Source organism: Megalobrama amblycephala, linkage group LG1, assembly GCF_018812025.1.
Source record: "Megalobrama amblycephala isolate DHTTF-2021 linkage group LG1, ASM1881202v1, whole genome shotgun sequence".
NCBI lineage: Eukaryota > Metazoa > Chordata > Actinopteri > Cypriniformes > Xenocyprididae > Megalobrama > Megalobrama amblycephala.
Genome location: NC_063044.1, coordinates 28,145,555 through 28,164,270, shown reverse-complemented (window position 1 = coordinate 28,164,270; position 18,716 = coordinate 28,145,555). Strand labels below are relative to the sequence as shown.

The 18,716-nt window shown below is 36.6% G+C and overlaps 2 protein-coding genes across 6 annotated transcripts in view; one reads left to right on the top strand and one right to left on the bottom strand.

The window, feature by feature from the left end:
* Positions 1-1,735: 1,735 nt before the first annotated feature.
* Positions 1,736-9,725, bottom strand: LOC125266603 (probable serine/threonine-protein kinase ireA). 2 transcript variants are annotated; one of them, XM_048187422.1, is made up of 11 exons: positions 9,523-9,725; positions 8,947-9,000; positions 8,432-8,680; positions 7,071-7,586; positions 6,666-6,829; positions 5,901-6,121; positions 5,127-5,288; positions 4,850-4,982; positions 3,277-3,371; positions 2,667-2,807; positions 1,736-2,522 (listed from the first exon to the last, which is right to left on the bottom strand). In XM_048187422.1, the coding sequence occupies exons 2-10, from the start codon at positions 8,957-8,959 to the stop codon at positions 2,708-2,710; spliced, it is 1,653 nt and encodes a 550-aa protein (XP_048043379.1). In that variant the 5' UTR covers positions 8,960-9,000; positions 9,523-9,725; the 3' UTR covers positions 1,736-2,522; positions 2,667-2,707. The 2 variants fall into 2 exon arrangements, with proteins under 2 accessions (XP_048043379.1, XP_048043387.1); XM_048187430.1 differs by lacking the exon at positions 9,523-9,725 and adding an exon at positions 9,085-9,188.
* A 39-nt stretch (positions 9,726-9,764) lies between these two features.
* zgc:63569 (choline transporter-like protein 2) overlaps positions 9,765-18,716 on the top strand; it is a 34,838-nt gene continuing 25,886 nt past the window's right edge. For 2 of the 4 annotated variants that reach the window (XM_048187410.1, XM_048187393.1), the window contains exon 1: positions 9,765-9,997. In XM_048187410.1, coding sequence (XP_048043367.1) covers positions 9,970-9,997 — 28 coding nt within the window. In that variant the 5' untranslated portion in view covers positions 9,765-9,969. Of the gene's footprint in view, positions 9,998-15,245; positions 15,368-18,716 lie in introns of those variants that run through there. The other 2 variants (XM_048187384.1, XM_048187401.1) reach the window with 2 other exon arrangements.

Genomic DNA, 18,716 nt, shown 5'->3' with positions numbered 1-18,716 from the left:
AAAAAAGCCTTCCAGAATTGAGCTCTCTTGGCTATCACCCTGAGCTGGAATATCAGAAATGTCATGTCTCCACCAGGTGTCGCCATACTTCTTACCCAAAGTTCTCTTCTGCCTTTTTTGCTTACTCACATATCCAATTCTAATTCGTGCTCTGAGCTTAACTAAAGCACAAACACCTCTCCACAATACAGGCAGACTTGGGTAAGCAGTATAGCCACATAACCAGTAATAATCATACAGAAGGAAAGCCCCTCCCGCTATATGATCACTCAACCCAGTGGGATCGTCGCAACTAACATTATGGGTTAACTTACACCCCTCAAGAATCCCCCAAAAATGATCCCCCTTATGAGATCGGTAACATTCTTTGAATTTTTGTCCGGGGTTAGGCCAAATCTTTTTCTTCCCCCTATCTAAGTGAGAGGATTGGCGAAGTAGTTGTCACATTCTCACACTCAAGGGATTCTCCTCTTTGGAGGATCGTTTGGGAACACTCCGACCCTGGTCCAGCTATACGAATCATAATACACCTTAATTCATGACCTTCTACCGGCTCTGAAAACAATGGATATGGGTATGTGGCAGAGAAGGAGGCCTGTGCACAAACATAGCAATTTTTGTTAGGTGCATGCTGTGTAATTAGCATATTTCCAAAACATGTTCAACCCACGTTGGATGAGTGGTCATGATGAACAGGAACTGGCATCATCTCTCTTTTCCCTCTACTTGAAACACTCCCTGCAGAAAATTCAAACAGAAGCAAAAGCACAACCATATCACCACACTTATGAATGCAACAATACATATGCTACACTTAAACATTCTGTCACCCCTGAGCCGCTCCCAGGTGCACCGATCATCCCGTTGGCCCCACAGACGTCTGAAGCGTTCCATCTTCACCTTGATGACTCTATGCGAGCCGTAGGTCTTTCCTTCTTTGGCAGAGGAGGGATCGTCACTAGTACGCCCTGATTTCCTCTACTTTTGGTTTGAATCTGTGTGTTTTGGGGATTACAATGTGACACTTGAACCCAGGTGTCACATTCGGCGACTTTGATTATGGTGTTTGTTGTTAGGATGATCTCGTACGGCCTTAGCCACCTTGGGTTGTTCCACGCCTTCCGCCTGAGATCTTTGATCCAGACCCACTGTCCTGGCTCTAAGAGTGCTGTGGTCCAACACCTGGAACTGGCAGAGCAGCTTTAAAGGATTAGTCCACTTTCAAATAAACTTTTCCTGATAATTTACTCATCCCCATGTCATCAAAAATGTTCATGTCTTTCTTTCTTCAGTCGAAAAGAAATTAAAGTTTTTGATGAAAACATTCCAGGATTTTTCTCCTTATAGTGGACTTCAATGGGCACCAAAGAGTTGAAGGTCAAAATTAGTTTCAGTGCAGCTTCAAATTGTTCAACACGATCCCAGATCAGAAATAAGGGTCTTATCTAGTGAAACCATCGCTCATTTTCTAAAAAAAAAAATTAAATTATATAAGTTTTAACCATAAATGCTCATCTTGAACTAGCTCTCTTCTTCTTCTTCTCTATTATAATTCCATCAGTGTAGACACTGTTAAGTGTATTACTGCCCTCCACAGGTCAAAGTCTGAACTAATTGTTATATACTAGCATATTGCATATAAAAATTAGTTATTTATTTCTTAATTTATTTATGTATTTCCATATTTATTTATTTATGCATTTACCTATTTGTTAATTTATTTATACTTAAGTCATTTCTCGTCAAAGTCAAAGTTTATTTATACAACACCTTTTATCTAGCACCTGTTTATCAAAGTGCTGTACACACATAAAATAATAAAAATATCAAAGATACAAAACAGTCAGCACCACAGAAGAAGACACTAAGACACAATAAAAACAATAACAGAAAGTGACCCTCACATAGCGTCAAATGCCAGACTATAAAAATACGTTTTTGGCTAGATTTAAAAACAGCAAGTGTTTGAGCCTTTCTAATGTGGAGGGGCAAACTATTCCAAAGCTGAAAAGGCTTGGTCACCCCTGCTCTTCAGCTTTACCCGTGGTAAACCCATGGACAATTTACATCAAAGATGGCGCCAGTGTGTGTGGCCGGCCGTCTGTTGCTCGTCCTCCATAGTTTGTCCACCTCTCCATCCAATACAGGGTTCGTACCAAAAAACACTAGTGCACACACAGATACAGCTTCTTCAAGGTTGAAGTTGGCTGAACAGAATACTTTCCCAAAACATACTGATAACATGTTCTCAACACTCACAGTAAGAGGTACAGACACTAGTGAATGAAGATGAAAAAGTAAAATAAATGCTTTAATATACATTGAAGTCATTCAAATAATGTAATATTTAGAAGGATAAATGTTGATTAATAACTTGATTATAAATCACTCAAAAGTTATATAATGAAGCGTCAGTGGATTCCAGAATCCACCCCTTTCAGAATCCAGTACCCACACATGGTATCCTAAATACCCTTACAAAGAACAGAATGATACAAAGTATTCTATAATTACATGCAAAGCTGTAAAAAAGAATAATACAACACATTAAAAACAGAATAATGGAATGAAACTCTTGGAATACATATTCTAAAAGAATGAGAGTGGTGACACCTGATGAGTTACATGTGTCTCTTCACCCCTCCATGGACATGCTAGAACCTCACCTCCCACTCACAACAGGGTGATGATGTTCTCCTTGCTCATCTTAAGACCAGGTACAGTTCCAGCTCATATCTTTAGCCAATCTGTGTAAGCTGATGAAGAAATCTGGAAAATGGTTGAGGATCTCTGTATCAAAGTTCAAACTGAAAACAAAATACATAGAAATATTAATGTGAGAACGGTGAAGAATCGAATGTAACACACTGGGGCATTTGTCTGTGGTACTAAACATTAACTGTATGCCTTATTATATAACGTATCGACTAGAACAAGTTAGAACTATAGTATCTGACAACTAGATAAATATGGTAAATTAATGGGAGTGTTTTGCACTGTATAAGGAATCTCTTGTACTACATTCAAAAGTAAAAACTCAACTTTTTTCAAACTGTAACAAAAAGCTTTGAACAATTAAGTCATATTTTAGGTCATTTTGCATTGTGCTGTGCTTTAAATCTCTCTGAAACATGAATGAATACTCAATGCAATAAATTTGCACCATTTGCTTCAATTATTTGTTGCTTCAAATAAACTTCTGCCTAGTTAAAATAGACCAACTTGAAATGAGGAATATTTTCATTTCAGACAAGGATAGATTTAAAAATAAATTACAGGTGTGTCATGTTGTTGCGAATACATCGGAGCAGGCCAACTAAGTCCTCTGGAGTAGCTTTGTCGATGTTAATGCGTGGCCATTGATCCTTAAGCTGCAAATACAAAGCAAGGGTTTTAAACCAAGAAATGTTTAGGTAGTAAATTATTACAAAATAGTTGTGATCATCAGGAGCATCATCAATCTCAGATGTTAACTTAGATGTCTTGGCATATACAGTACAGTCCAAAAGTTTGGAACCACTAAGATTTTTAATGTTTTTAAAAGAAGTTTCGTCTGCTCACCAAGGCTACATTTATTTAATTAAAAATACAGTAAAAAACAGTAATATTGTGAAATATTATTACAATTTAAAATAACTGTGTACTATTTAAATATATTTGACAAAGTAATTTATTCCTGTGATCAAAGCTGAATTTTCAGCATCATTACTCCAGTCTTCAGTGTCACATGATCCTTCAGAAATCATTCTAATATGCTGATCTGCTGCTCAAGAAACATTTATGATTATTTTCAATGTTGAAAACAGTTGTGTATTTTTTTTTTCAGGATTCCTTGATGAATAGAAAGTTCAAAAGAACAGCATTTATCTGAAATACAAAGCTTCTGTAGCATTATACACTACCGTTCAAAAGTTTGGGGTCAGTAAGAATTTTTATTTTTTTTTTTTTGAAAAGAAATTAAAGAAATGAATACTTTTATTCAGCAAGGATGCATTAAATCAATCAAAAGTGGCAGTAAAGACATTATAATGTTACAAAAGATTAGATTTCAGATAAACACTGTTCTTTTGAACTTTCTATTCATCAAATAATCCTGAAAAGAAATATTGTACACAAATATTTTTTACAATTGTACACATTAAATGTTTCTTGAGCAGCAGATCAGCATATTAGAATGATTTCTGAAGGATCATGTGACACTGAAGACTGGAGTAATGATGCTGAAAATTCAGCTTTGCATCACAGGAATAAATTACTTTGTGAAATATATTCAAATAGAAAACAGTTATTTTAAATTGTAATAATATTTCACAATATTACTGTTTTTTATTGTATTTTTAATTAAATAAATGTAGCCTTGGTGAGCAGACGAAACTTCTTTTAAAACATTAAAAATCTTAGTGGTTCCAAACTTTTGGACTGTACTGTACTTAAAGGGATAGTCAAAAATGAAAATTCTGTCATAATTTACTCACCCTCATGTTGTTCTAAACCTGTATAAATTTTTTTGTTCCGTAGAACATAAAAGAAGATATTTTGAAGAATGTGGGAAACTGAACAGTTTTGGGGCACCATTGACTTACATAGTATTTTTTTTTCCCTACTATGGAAGTCAGTGGTGCCTCAAAACAGCCTGCTTACAAACTTTCTTCAAAATATCTTCCTTTGTGTTCAGCAGAACAAAGAAATTTATACAGGTTTGGAACAACTTGAGGGTGAGTAAATGATGACAGAATTTTCATTTTTGGGTGAACTATCCTTTTAACTAAATATATTTTATAAACAACAGTTCAGCAAGCAAAGCCATTAGTCTGTTTTTGTGATTCACGTTGTGAGTATTTTTACCCACCTTTGATTGCCAATTTTCAAAAGATTTTGTGTGTGTGTAGTTCTCTGCACAGTCGCAAAGCTTAGAAAGATATTCTATTTTGTTTTCCTGGACTTCCTCTGTTTCTCCTAGCATCTCAAGGAGTTTAGCTTTCCTAAAGCGCAGGCAAAAAGCACATCAAGCCAAAAACACATGTACAACATTGGCAAAAAATAAACAACAATGCTGTTTTCTTTCAGAAGAGTCGGAGTATGAAGGCGAGAACAGTGTATGAAGTGTTTTCCAACTCATCAAATACCTGTTTTGTGCATTCTTGTCCTTTTTATTATTGAAGAGACTTTCAACCGTCTCTTTTGCTGTTAGGGTGGCTTCAGCTTTCTTAATTTTGCAAGCTTCTGAAATATCAATATAGTACTGGACTTCGTGTTGATCACCTAGCTTCTTAACGACTTCATTTTTTCTGAATGAAAAAAAAAAAGAGAAGGCAAAGAGCAAGTTTAGAAGCAGAACAAGCATATCTTTTCCATAAATGCACATCAAACCCAACAAACACTATACATGTTTGTTTGTTTTTTTCTTTTAGATTAGGACATAAAATGTATAAATGCAAGAGTTAGTTAGGGAACATCTGATTAAAGGACCCTGATTTAAAGACCAGTGTGAATATTCATACTGATCCAGGCTGGTTTACAGTTATGAATTTATAAAGATAATGAAAATACACATAGGCCTGGTTTCACAGACAGGGCTTAGATTAAGTGAAGATTAGGCCTTAGTTCAATAAAAGCATTTAAGTAGCTTGTATAAACATGTCTTAAAAACATTACTGGTGTGCATCTTGAGATAAAACAATGGCACTGTGATATATTAAGATTTTAAGATATTAAGACAAGTTGCTTTCAGTTAAAACAGCTCAACATGCATTTTAGTCTAGGTCTAGCTTAAGCCTTGTCTGTGAAACCAGGGGATAATCTTTCAATATTAAAGTACTAAGCATAGCTTATATGAACTTTCATTTAGCTGCCACAGAAAAACAAGATTAGTTATTAGGCATCAAATACCTATAATTTACCTGGAATCATCCCAGAAATAAGGGTGTCGTAGGACCTCATCAATGGTCAGTCTCTCAGCTGGTTCTTTGTTGATCATCCATTTAAGGAGATCCTTGGCTACTATATCTTGTACATGTTCAAGAGAGTACATCCCAATCTTGATGTTGTCCTTGCGATCCTTCATGTCCCCAAAAGGATGTTTTCCATCAGAGAGGATGTAGTACACCAACATCCCAGCAACCTGAGAAGCACATATCGACCGGACAGTGAGAAATAAACTGGAAGAGCTTATAGAAAACATTGTTCTTTGTGATCAGTCGCACACTGCGAAGTTCTTTTGCTATTCACTCATCCACACACATTTCATTTTGTTGACAAAACAAATGGTGAATTTTCTGAAAAATATTTTGGTCATAAAAAAATACACAATGGGACACATCAGCTGTTTGGTTACCCATATTCTTCTTCTGTGTTCAGCAGAAGAAAGAAATTCATACAGGTTTGGAACAACTTGAGAGTGAGTAAATGATGACAAAAGTTTCATTTTTGTTAATGCTTAACTGAATTTTAGGGAGAAAAGTTTAACACTCTCAGTGATCTTCATGCACAAAGAAGCTGACTCTGATCCATGATCATTTTCACTTTGACTAAAAGAAGTCTTCAGTATAATTTTGTAATCAAGAACATTTAATCATCATCAGAAATTATACCACAATCCACCATTAGCCTGTTGAACTCTCAGTGATCTCATCATGACTGTAGCTGATTCATGGTATTTCACAAACCTGGATGTCTGAGCTCTTTTTGTAATGACCCTTTTCAGTCTGATTCAGGATCTCTGTTGCCTCCCAGCCTTGTGTACCAGCTCTAACAGTATGAACTGTGCTTCTGCCCTCCTCCAGTTTGCGACTTAAGCCAAAGTCAGCAAGCCTTGCCTTTCCTTCTGTATCTAATAGGAATATGTTTGTTTTGAATATGTTGAATTGAAGTTAACTTCTATCATTATTTACTCTCCTTCATCATGTCATTCCAAACCTTTATTGTATTTTTTCTTATGTGGATATTTTGGCTCGCCGCCATACAGTGAAAGAGGAACAACATGATGGTGAGTAAATGATGATAAGTTATGGCTTTAAAGCAAAAGTATAGATTAATTTATATTAATCTGAGAAAAAAAAGTATATTTGTACCTATCAAAACATTTCTAGGCTTTATATCACGGTGTATCACTCCAGCATGATGAAGAACTTGAAGGCCAAGAAGCATCTCCTTGACTTTTTCCCTCAAAATGGTCTCGTCATTTTGTTCTTTTGGACGATTTTCCATGTAGTCCTCCAGATCGGACTCACAAAGCTGGTTTGCAAGATAGTAAAAATCTTCATCCTCTGCAAAGGTCACATACCTGACGATATACTTGCTCTCAAGCTTTAAATCTTGTAGACACTTCAGTTCATTTTCAAAGTCTTTGTCGTTCTTTGGGTTCTTTGTGATTCGTTTAATGGCCACCTCAGTGCCATCTTCACTCAAGACAATATACACTGTGCTGCTTCGTCCAGAGCCAATAATGTACTTCTTATCTTTAGAAAAGGAGAGATTCCCTACTTTTTTGATGTCAGTTTTTTTTAACAGTTCCTCTATTTTTGTACTATGTATTTTGGAGGATTTGTTCCACCTGATTTGTTTTTCCTCAGTCCCTTGTTGAACTCCTACAAAAAATAAAAGATATGAGAAAATATATGCTATATAAACCCAAGAGGGTCCCGTGTTTCTTTAATTTAAAGCTGCAGTCCATAAATTTTGCCTCTTTGTCTCCATCTCTGGTTGAATCCTGCAATTGCAGTTATTTGTGGAATTATCTTTATGTGGGTTGTGTATCGGTGGGTTGTGTGCTCCTCAGTGCAGATGAATCTAATGTTTTGAGGAGATTGTGTGGCTGTCAGTCACCAACGGTGTGGATATTGTACTTCGGAATCACGGATTCTAGTCTTGTAAGTATGACCAAAATAAGAATTTTCACTGGAAAATGTCATCTGAACAAGTAACAAATCTGCCACTTTTGTTCTGACCATCTGAGAAAAAAACCACTGCACTACCACTGGTGATTAAAAACCGTGCAAATTATTATTATTGTTATACTTTGTTCTCAAATTGTTAATGTTAACAATATCAGCATTGCATAACTACGTGTATTTAATGTGTATTAGCGTTACCTGTAGATTTCAATTTCTGTACAGTCTAATATCTAACGTTAATTTGTCATACCATATAATTTGGGCTAAGGTAAGGAGATGGCTGGTTATGTACTTGCTCAAAAATGAATTTTGTATACTTTTTAACCAAAAAAAGTTACGGACTGCAGCTTTAAGTTAATAATGCAGTACTTATTGACAATGTAATTTATTATGCAAATTCACAATTTAATCCAATAAGTAGTATAAGCATATGCAACATGAGTATAAACATCCATTCAGCTGTAGAATCTGTGCCATAGCCAGTTGGGTTTTGCCTTTTACGTGTTCATAAAGGTTAAGTATTTCCTAATCTCTCTCACCTTGTTCAAGATCTTCAACCAGGAATGGCTCGTTCTCTTTAAGCAAATCGTAAAAATCAGATTTTGCTTTGTCAGTGTTCAGAGCACCAAGGAGCTCTCTCATTTTATCCTGATTTGTAGAAGCTGCCTGAATATATGAGTATATTTCACGGTGAATTATTCCAGCAGACATCAGTGCATCAGCTATGGGCATCACAGCACTAACCCTCTGGATGAGTTTTGCTCTGCGATCATCCACAAATCGAGCTTCTGAAAACAAATGACAGTATATTTCACATATGCAATGTGATTAATACTGTAGAGTAGAAACATCCATTCATCAAGTGTTTCCAGACTAAGTCAAAATCTCACAATTCTGACTTTATTTCTTGCAATTTTGAGTTTATATCTCTCGATTTTAATTTTTTTTAAAATTTGAAATTGTGTGAGAAATATAGCCACACCTAGAGCATCTGAAATAAAAGAAAAAATTGATAGTCTGTGGACATGGTTTGGAGTGTCAATTTCAAACTTACTCTGCCGCTCCATTGTTTTTGTTCAGTGGCTCAAAAACTGCAAGTCTTGAAAACCTGATCAAAAAGATGAAAGCAATGAAGTAACATGTTGATTTGAATATACAGCAAGTCTATATGTAATTAATGTACATAATATACCATATAAATCTCATTAACACATCATGCTTATGCGTATGCAACACGCTAAACGTGACAATTGCTGACAGCCCCCCACCAAAGTCAAATTCAAGTGTGTTTCTTTCCTTCTGTTACTTTTGCACAGGAGCCAAATGGTAGTCCAGCAGCTCCGCCTCTGTGGATCTGAGGGGTGGAGCTTCAGCTAAATCGTATCTAGCTCATAGACTTGTAAAACAATCTAACTATGCCAGGCTCCAGAGAGGGGGAGCTGGACGTGAAGCTCCACCCATTGGCTCTGGAGTGATTTCCTTATATCTAAAACTACCTGGAAAAATGTGAAAGTTTTGATAGAAATAGACAAACACTAGGACGGCGAGTGTGCTTCAGCAAATAGACAATAACTACACGCCGTTAAATACTAAAAAGACATTTTAAGCAATCTTGTTAAACTTTTCTTACCTGAAACAGCACGTGTTTGATGCTCCGAACTGCGAATGAGTTGTTCTTTCGAACCGGATCTTTTGTTCAAAAGATTACTGTTATGATTCGTTCGAACGGATTGAAAAAAAATTCAAAAGAGTGAGCTCCTTTTTTTTTCTTTTTTTTTTTTTAAGAGTGAGCTCAACTGTATGACCGAAACAATTTGTCATAAAACATCCGTTTCCTTTGTGTAATGTCATTAGCATATTAACATGTAGGATACAGAACAGAATTCTACTGGTACAATAGAATACAACAGAATGCCCAGTGATTGGTTAAAAGAGCTGCCAATCAAAGCAATGCCAGATTCGTCTTTCATGACTCGTAAGGACTCGCCAGTCTATCCTGCTGCAGTTTGTTGTGAACTGAAACGCATGACCACTAAGTATAGTTCACCGTAGTTGCTACACACACGTTTAACCTGAAATGGATATGGAAGAGAAGCCGAAATACGGCAAGTTTATATTTACGTTTTTATATTTGCTGGTGTTTGTTGTAAAAATTATGGTTTGGTGTTGTGAGTCCTCAAATGTTAACGCTACGTTACAAAACAGAAACTGAAATAATTTTACAAATTTAAATATAACTTCGCTGCCGCTAATAGTATAGACTTTTACCTGATTTAAATATGTATATGCCTTGTTAAGTTGAAAAACAGTTGTGTTATTGAGGCAACGCCCGTTAAACCCCAGTTATTTACAGTCAAGGTATATTTTGGGATTGGCTTTGAAAGTACCTCATTTTATGTGTAGTCATTTTCTTACTCCATACAGTCATGTTTGTAAACATTGTGAATTTTGTCACTATATTTTTGGAGGTTGACCAACCATTTGGACATTGGCTTTCCATCACATTGTTGTGCATGACATGGCATGGCTGAAATCTCCTATGTTTATTTGTACTAATAATGTGTTTGTTAATTTAATAGTTGCAAATATGAGAACAGTAGATTTTATGATTATAACAACTAAAGCAGTTTGTCTGGAAATAGAAGGTGGGTGTGTTTATTGTAAGATAACTGGGTTTTCAGATCATATCAAAGCAAATACAGTTAAGTTGTTAAACCGGGTAAAACTACATGCAGGCATATGAAACTAGACAGCTGTTGTGTGTATGAATACTACATCTCCTTGTGGAGACACAAGATGGACACCATTGAAAGGGTCAATTGTGTTTGTTCTAATAGTTTGCATATGGTTTCTGTCCTGGTTTTTAATACAAAGTTGCTTTGACAAGAACATTGTTGCTTGTCCATTAGGTTAAAACTCAGTATTTGCAACAATTGTGTCACAACTTTAATATTAAAAACTTTAAGCTTTAATATTCAATCCTGGTTTTACTCATTTCTCCTTGTAAAGTATAGCTGGTAATCAAAGTCATAGAGCAAAAGTTAGTGGAGGCCTGCTCTCATGTGTTAGGAGTGCATGTAATTATAGGGTTGTGCTTTTTAAAAATATAAAATAAGGCCTTTACCTTTTAATTTTAAACTTGCACATCCTTCTGAGCTGTACTTATGTGCTATTTCTGCTGTTGAGCGACTGAGTGCGACTGCAGCTGTTTCAAATTAGGGAAGGGATAACTTTTACGTTCAGTGCAACTTCTTCAATAGTTTGCGAGCAGTGTTTGTAACTGGAAATGGTTTATATTGCCTGATTGCAATGAGAAATGTATACCGGACACATTTCAAGCGTAGTTTTAAATGCAAATACAAGCTAAATCTTTTTTAGGGATGCACAAGCTCCCTTTTAGCATTTCCTTATGAATGAAACCAATTGAGTATAAATTGGTATAGTTAAATAGATCATTTACTGTGCGAGACAGTTTTGCCTCGCTCTAAAAATATAAATGGATGTTGAAATAAAATACAAACATTTGTACATCAGGTCTGCAGTCTTCATGTCTTGCTGTAAAGCTATACATTGACTTCTATGCTTGCATCTAGTAGTTAACTCATGTTATAGTCAAGTTAACGTAATGTAATGATTAATCACAGTGGTTTACTGGGAACTTATGGGGAAATCCTGAATTTATCAGCAAAGTGTTTTATTTCCTCATTATCCAGATGACAGGAAAAGGCACAGCATTTTGGATCCTTTACTCTTTTCACACTAATGAAATTGATATAGGCCTAATCTTAATTGTGAGGTGACTTTTGAAATGTCTAAGCTTCATTTACAGTAATAGGTATGGCTTCTTGTGATCACATCCTGTCGAGGGAATGAACTGCTGATAGTGTCTTTCCTTCCATTAGTCATTTAGTAAAATGGAAGTGCTGCTATTGATTTGATTTGTTCCTTACTCATGTAAGTACAGTACATATTTTATGGGCAATGACCATTTTGGACATTATTATTTGGACATTGTTTCTCAGTATGTTTCTATCATTATCAGTCATTATTGCACTTTTCTCTTATTTGAATTCTTTAAAAATGAAGCTAATGAAGCTTTTCATCAAAAAATCTTGATTGATAAAACACAATTCGCTTAATTTTAGCCATCATCAATGCCAATCACAGAAATAGAGAGTCGAGTTGAATGAAAAAGGCACTGAAAGGTCAATGACATGACGTGCATATTTTTGTGTCCAAGTGCATTATTTCCTTTTAAAATAATTTGATAAATTCACGACAAATATCACTTTATTCTATAAAACCTATTTGGTTTGAATTTATTTTTAGTTTAATTCATTTAATCAATACATCAATTAAAATATTAATTTAAATAATACGTGCTATTTTAAGTTTTGTTATCTTAAACCCCCAAAATGTCATGTGGTGCAACTGTCCGAACAAATGAACAGACTAAGAAAACTATTTAAAATGGTGTATTATTAACAAAAAATTAAAAACTAAATACTATGGCATCATTTTAGGTTTGAAATCTTTCGTATACACAGATTTTATAAATATATTTTACAAGATGTAATATAAGTCTCTGGTGTCCCCAGAATGTGTCTATGAAGTTTCAGCTCAAAATACCCCACAGATCATTTATTATAGCTTGTCAAATTTGCCCCATTTGGGTGAGAGCAAAAACACACCATTTGTGTGTGTCCCTTTAAATGCAAATGAGCTGCTGCTCCCAGAAGAGGGCGGAGCTTTAACAGCTCCCGCTTCAGTTGCTCAACAACAACAAAGCTGGAGAATCTCACGCAGCCAAAATGAGGATTGTCAGTAACAGTGTTCAGCCTTACATTTGTTCAAACCGGAGTCGACACTGATGGAGAGACTCAGGAAGAAGTTACAACTTTTAGAAAACATCTGGCATTTCTGAATGGTTACTAGATAAATTTATGTAGCTGCTGTGGAGTTGATTCAACTCATCGACTAGCATGTGCCGTCATGTTAATCTTTGTGCAAATCCAGTGTTGAATTGTTTGTGAAGCAGTCCGGCGTAAAATGACGGCATGGTAACAACACTCCACTACAACGACTCTTCCTCTTCTCTAAAGCGGCCCAACATGGCCTCACCCCCTTTGTCACATGTTCCCAGGGGCGGGGTTTATGTAAATTTTAGGGTTAGTGATGTCACTAACCCGGGAATAAGCTTGTTGTAGTCCCAACCAGCCGTTTGTTGTAGTCCTTCAAAAAGCGATTTCTTTAAAAGAAAATGTCTCCCTTTGCATTGAACTTTGAGCATCGTAACTTTGCAGATGTTGTTTATGCTCAAACAGCAACATTACACACTAACTAAAGTTAAAGAAGTGGAATCATAATCAAGGACCCCTTTAAAGCTGTTGAGATAACTAAAAAACTTTTGTCCAGCAATTTGTATTCTCAGATGTCAGGGTGGCACAACTGTAAACATAGCTATTTTATTATGAATTGACAAGATCATTATACAGGTGAGCTGTTATTCCTGCTTTGGCTTTTCAGCCTGTTGCACCTCCACCGGTGCCATTAAGGTCAGCTGTAGGGCCGTAAGCTGGAGGCTGCTGATCACTGATGTTTCGCCCCTATCCCAGTACATCTCCTGGCTGCCTTATCCCAGTACATCTCCTACAGTTGCCTTTAAAGGGGTGTTGGCCCCCAACCGTTGTGCTTTCTCTGGAGCCACAGCCATTAGCTCGCTTTCTCTGCCTCCTCTCCCAGCTCCTTAATGGCTTTTCACAGGTTTGACCTGGCTCTCCAGCCTGCCTCTTGGCACTCCGCTGCCAACTCGGTGTACATGAGATGCTTCCTTTCATGGGCTGCTGTCATGCTATCTTCCCAGGGGATGGTAAGTTCAATGGACCCATGGACCCATAGGCTTTAATTTGGGGCGGGTGGGACATGTCCCCACCACTTTTTGCCAGGGTCGCTATTGTCCCCACCACTTTTTGAAACATCTCTCGGCATGGATGTATACTAATTCAAAAGAAACATCTCTAGTTGATTAGCAATTCATTCATTTGTGTTAAATAATAGGCGATCTGGTGCTGGGATGTGTTGTTTTTGAAATCATGGTGTGCTCGTTGTCGCTGTTATCAGCTTGTGCACACTGCGCAGTCTTCACATGGACGAGAACTTCAATCCATCGGTTAACGCTGTTGCAGCCAGAGACTCCATTCGTTCCGGTGAAATCACAAAATAAAATGCACATAAACTTGTCCCTGCTCTTGATATACAATCACTGATCTTTCGTTTTAATGAAAAAATAAAAATAAAATAAATGACACAAGGGCGGATTAGAACTCAGAACCTCTGGCACGCTGAACGAAAGTTCTGCTCCTTGTCCATCTGAACAATCGAAAGTCTTTTGTGGATCCACTTATTTATTTACAAATGTCAATACTGTCGAGGTTAGCAATATTTTGTATTTTTGTACATGTAAGGACGAAACTATAATATTAAACATGATCTATTTCAATAAATTTTGTGCATTTATTATTGTAATGATAGTTACAGTACCCCCACCCCCACCCCCACCCCCCACATTCCAGTCCCACCCACTTTTTAAAACAAAGTTACGCCACTGCATGGACCACATAATGATATCTGGCCGGAGGGTAGTTGTTGTCATGATCTCTTTTGGAAAGACCAGCTGCTTCCTGAGGTCTGCCAACATCTGCCACTCTTTGCCGTGAGTTCCTTTTTTGAGTAGGAGCATGCTACCAGACTCGACAAACCCTGCCTGGAAATTACATTACTAGCATCAGCGTGAGTGGAGATACATGTACAGGTCCGACTAGATATTCCCTATTTTCACCTTTTTTTTTTTTTTTTTGCACCGTTTTGCACAAGAGCTTATCCCCCCCCACCACCCCACCCCCACCCTCTCTTTGATTTCACACACTGATAAACCTACACAGAAAGCAGGCTGTTTGTGATGCAAAAGAGAGGATCTTATATTTGTTTCACTCATGCTGGTAATGGTTCAAGAGACACTTGCACGATAAAGTTGCTTTGCAAAAACGTCTTCAGGACAAAATGAATCTAAATAAGAGTCGAACGGGCGTCATTGCCGTCACGCCCAGCTCTGATCCGCCTTATGTTAGAGACCCAAAAACTGCTCCGTTTAGTCCTGCAGAAACAAGGACAAGAAAACTTAACTTAAAAACTGTTCACAAAGGATACAAAGCCAAGTTTAGAAAGATCAAATGAGGGAAATACAATATTTTCTTGCTTGAAAAGGGGTGTTTAGTTCAGCTTGAACCTGTTCAATGAGACTGGTTCAACCAGTTTTCAACAGGTTGCTTTCCCACTTGAAATCAGGAAGTTGAAATCAGATAGTGTGCTAAACGACTTTTTCCCAGCTTTATACAGCGAGGAAGGAATCTCGGATCATCACTTAGATCAACTAAACATCAAGATGCCTGTGGAGGAAGGTGCTTACAAAAAAAGCGGTAAAGTCACTTGATGGTATCTCCTCGTTTGCAAGCGTGCATGTGTTTTCTTGGTTTTGACATGTGGACAAACCCTGTGAAGCTCTCACTGAGTAACTTACCACAAGTAAAGTCATGCTGTTATGTTTTCTTACATGAGTAATGGTAAAGATGGGAAATTTTAGCAGAATCCAAATCTTTTCTGTGCAGTCAGCCTGGTTTCATGTCCAGACGTTGGTTCAAATGATTTCCCATAATGTGGGATTTTTCAGTGACTGAAACTTAGGAGAGCTCTCGTTCTCAGAAAGAAAGGCACAATTACAATTACATTATTCACCCCTAAAGGGTGCACATTAGTACTTAAAGTTACATATTCTGAATTGTACATATTGGTACCTTTTGAAAGGGTACTGTCTCAGTGACAGCTTTTGTACCTTTTTTTTCTGGGACTGCTTTAGGACTTTAAGACGCTGTGTTTCTCCTGAAGCTGCTCTAATGGTACTACTGTTGGCATTTTAAATGCCATTAGCCATCTACATTCATTCAGTGCATTGGTTGTTAACACTGCATTAGTTTCATACTAGGCCTTTGTCCATCTTCACAATACCCTGGTCTGCCTGGGAACTAAAGGACTCAGTGTTTGCATGTCTGTCTCAGAGGGTGTGGATGTTTACAGTCAGATGCCTTTACAGCAGAAATATCTCATGTCAGTATCTTCCCTTAAATTGGCTGGGGTTTGCCTACATTTTAGCAGTCCACAGCATTTACCAAGTCATTTTGTGCCGATCGCTTGTTGCATTAAAGGATGTTTAATTAAATGTGTTTGGGTAAGTTATTAGGCATATTTTTTGTGAGTGTTTGAGACATATAAACAGAGCAGAATTTTTTGTTCCAGTACACACATTTTCTCAAACTAAAGGGAAAGATCTACCAGCTTTTTTCCACACAAGAGCTCTGTGGTTGGCATTTGCACATCTGTTCTTAGTTTATTGCAGTTCACTTGATGGAAGTACAGTGGCCTCAAATAGTACAGTATTTGGACAGATTTAAATGATCTGAATGTAATATTAGATCCACAATTATCAAAGCAATTGCATTCTGTTCTCAGTTTCTACCGCTTTTCTCAGAACTACTTCACTTTTCTGAGCCATTTGTGCCCTGAAGAAACTGGAACTGGTTTGGAAGTGCCCAAATACTTTTTGTCTTTGGTTTGAACAGTATATCTGTTGGTTTAACATTTAAAAAAACCTAATAAACATTTTTGTGAAATCTTTGCATGAAAATTTGCTTGTGCAATCTATTTTTAAAATAAATGCCAATTGAATTGACATTCTTTTCTAATGCAATGGCATTCAGAAATGTTCAAGTATGGCATAAGGATCCAAATACTTCCAGCTGACTCATTATTTGAGCTAAATTAACAGGGCAGCTAGGTTACTTGCTGTTTAGCGCAACAGTTCATACCACATGACTTATTTATTTTAGGAACAACCCCCTTGCTCTAGATGTTACCTGACAAGCAGCAACAAATGTACAATAATTAAGTCAAATTGCATTTGAAAGCTATCTCTAAGCTTGTTTGGCTTACCCTTTCCATTCCATTTTATGATGGGAGGCTTCATTCAAGGCCTGTAGATTTTGAAATATTTCCAAAACAACATGTGTGTGGGTTGTTGTTGTTGTTGTTGCTGGCAAAACTAGACTAAACTAATTTTCTGAAGGAAATGTGAGTGGTGTTTGCCTGTGCAGAAGTCAATATCACAATGCTAGGATGTTCTGAGTGGCGTTAACATGTTTCTGTGCATTGCTAGGGTGTCCTAGGTGGTCATTTACTATGTAGCAGAAGCTTTTGCTAACTCTGGAATATGATTTTCCAGGTGTGTGCTGAAGAAACTCCTCTGCTGTAGATGAGACAAAGTGTTTTTTTTTTTTTTTAATAATAATGAAACCATTTTTTTTTTTTTTCATCAACAAAGCAATTTTAGCAGCTTTCTTGTTAAATGATAAACAAAGAGTCAACACAGAAAAGCCTAAAATTGGGATTAGAATCTGTGACTTTACATTTATGGAGATGAAACTGGCCACAGAGAGTTAGCAGTTTTAACCTTTGACCTCCTTTCTCCTTTGACCCAAAACAAAAACAGTATTCATTATTTCAAAAATAAAAAGTTGGTTGTAAGCGGAAAAAAAATAAGCCAGAACTCCTTTGCGTAATCACATGCAAAAAAACAAATGTAGTATCATTTCAAGATTAGAATTGCAGAATGTGCACTGTGAAGAGATGTCCAATTTAAAGGGTTAGTTCACCCAAAAATGAAAAATCTGTCAGTAATTACTCACCCTCATGTTGTTCCACATCTGTAAGACCTTCATTAATCTTAGGAACACAAATCAAGATATTTTTGATGAAATCCGATGGCTCAGTGAGGCCTGCATTGCCAGCAAGATAATTAACACTTTCAATGCCCAGAAAGCTACTAAAGACATATTTAAAACCGTTCATGTGACTACAGTGGTTCAACCTTAATGTTATGAAGCGACGAGAATACATTTGTGTGCCAAAAAAACGAATTTATTCAACAATATCAAGTGATGGGCGATTTCAAAACACTGCTTCATGAAGCTTTACGAATCTTTTATTTCGAATCAGTGGCTCAGAGCGCGTATTAAACTACCAAAGTCACACGAACCATTGAAATTTCGAAACACTCATGACGTAACGAAGCCTAGTTTACTGAAATCACGTGACTTTGGTGCTCCTAACCACTGATTCGAAACAAAAGATTCGTAAATCTTCGAAACTTCATGAAGCAGTGTTTTGAAATCGCACTTCACTAGATATTGTTGAATAAAGTCCCTATTTTTTATTTTTTTTTTTGCCACAAAAAGTATTCTCGTCACTTCATAACATTAAGGTTGAACCACTGTAGTCACATGAACTGTTTTAAATGTGTCTTTAGTAGCTTTATGGGCATCTGAAAGTGTTAATTATCTTGCTGTCAATGGAGGCCTCACAGAGCCATTGGATTTCATCAAATATATCTTAATTTGTGTTCTGAAGATAAACTAAGGTCTTACGGGTGTAGAACGACATGAGGGTAATTAATAATTTAGATTTTTGGGTGAACTAACCCTTTAAACTTAGAAAGAAAATTGTTACAGGGATAGTAATTATGAAGAATTTTATAGTAAAGTTCTTTCAACTTGTTAGGTAACAAAAACTTATTAATAACAGTCCATTTATTAATAGTAGAAAGAGAAGTATAATTTAATTTCCACTTGAAAAAAATCTTTGGCATGACAGCTGATTTTCCTAATAAGTATTCTTTTATTCCAAAAATTGTTACATTTAATGTTGGAAAGCTCCAAT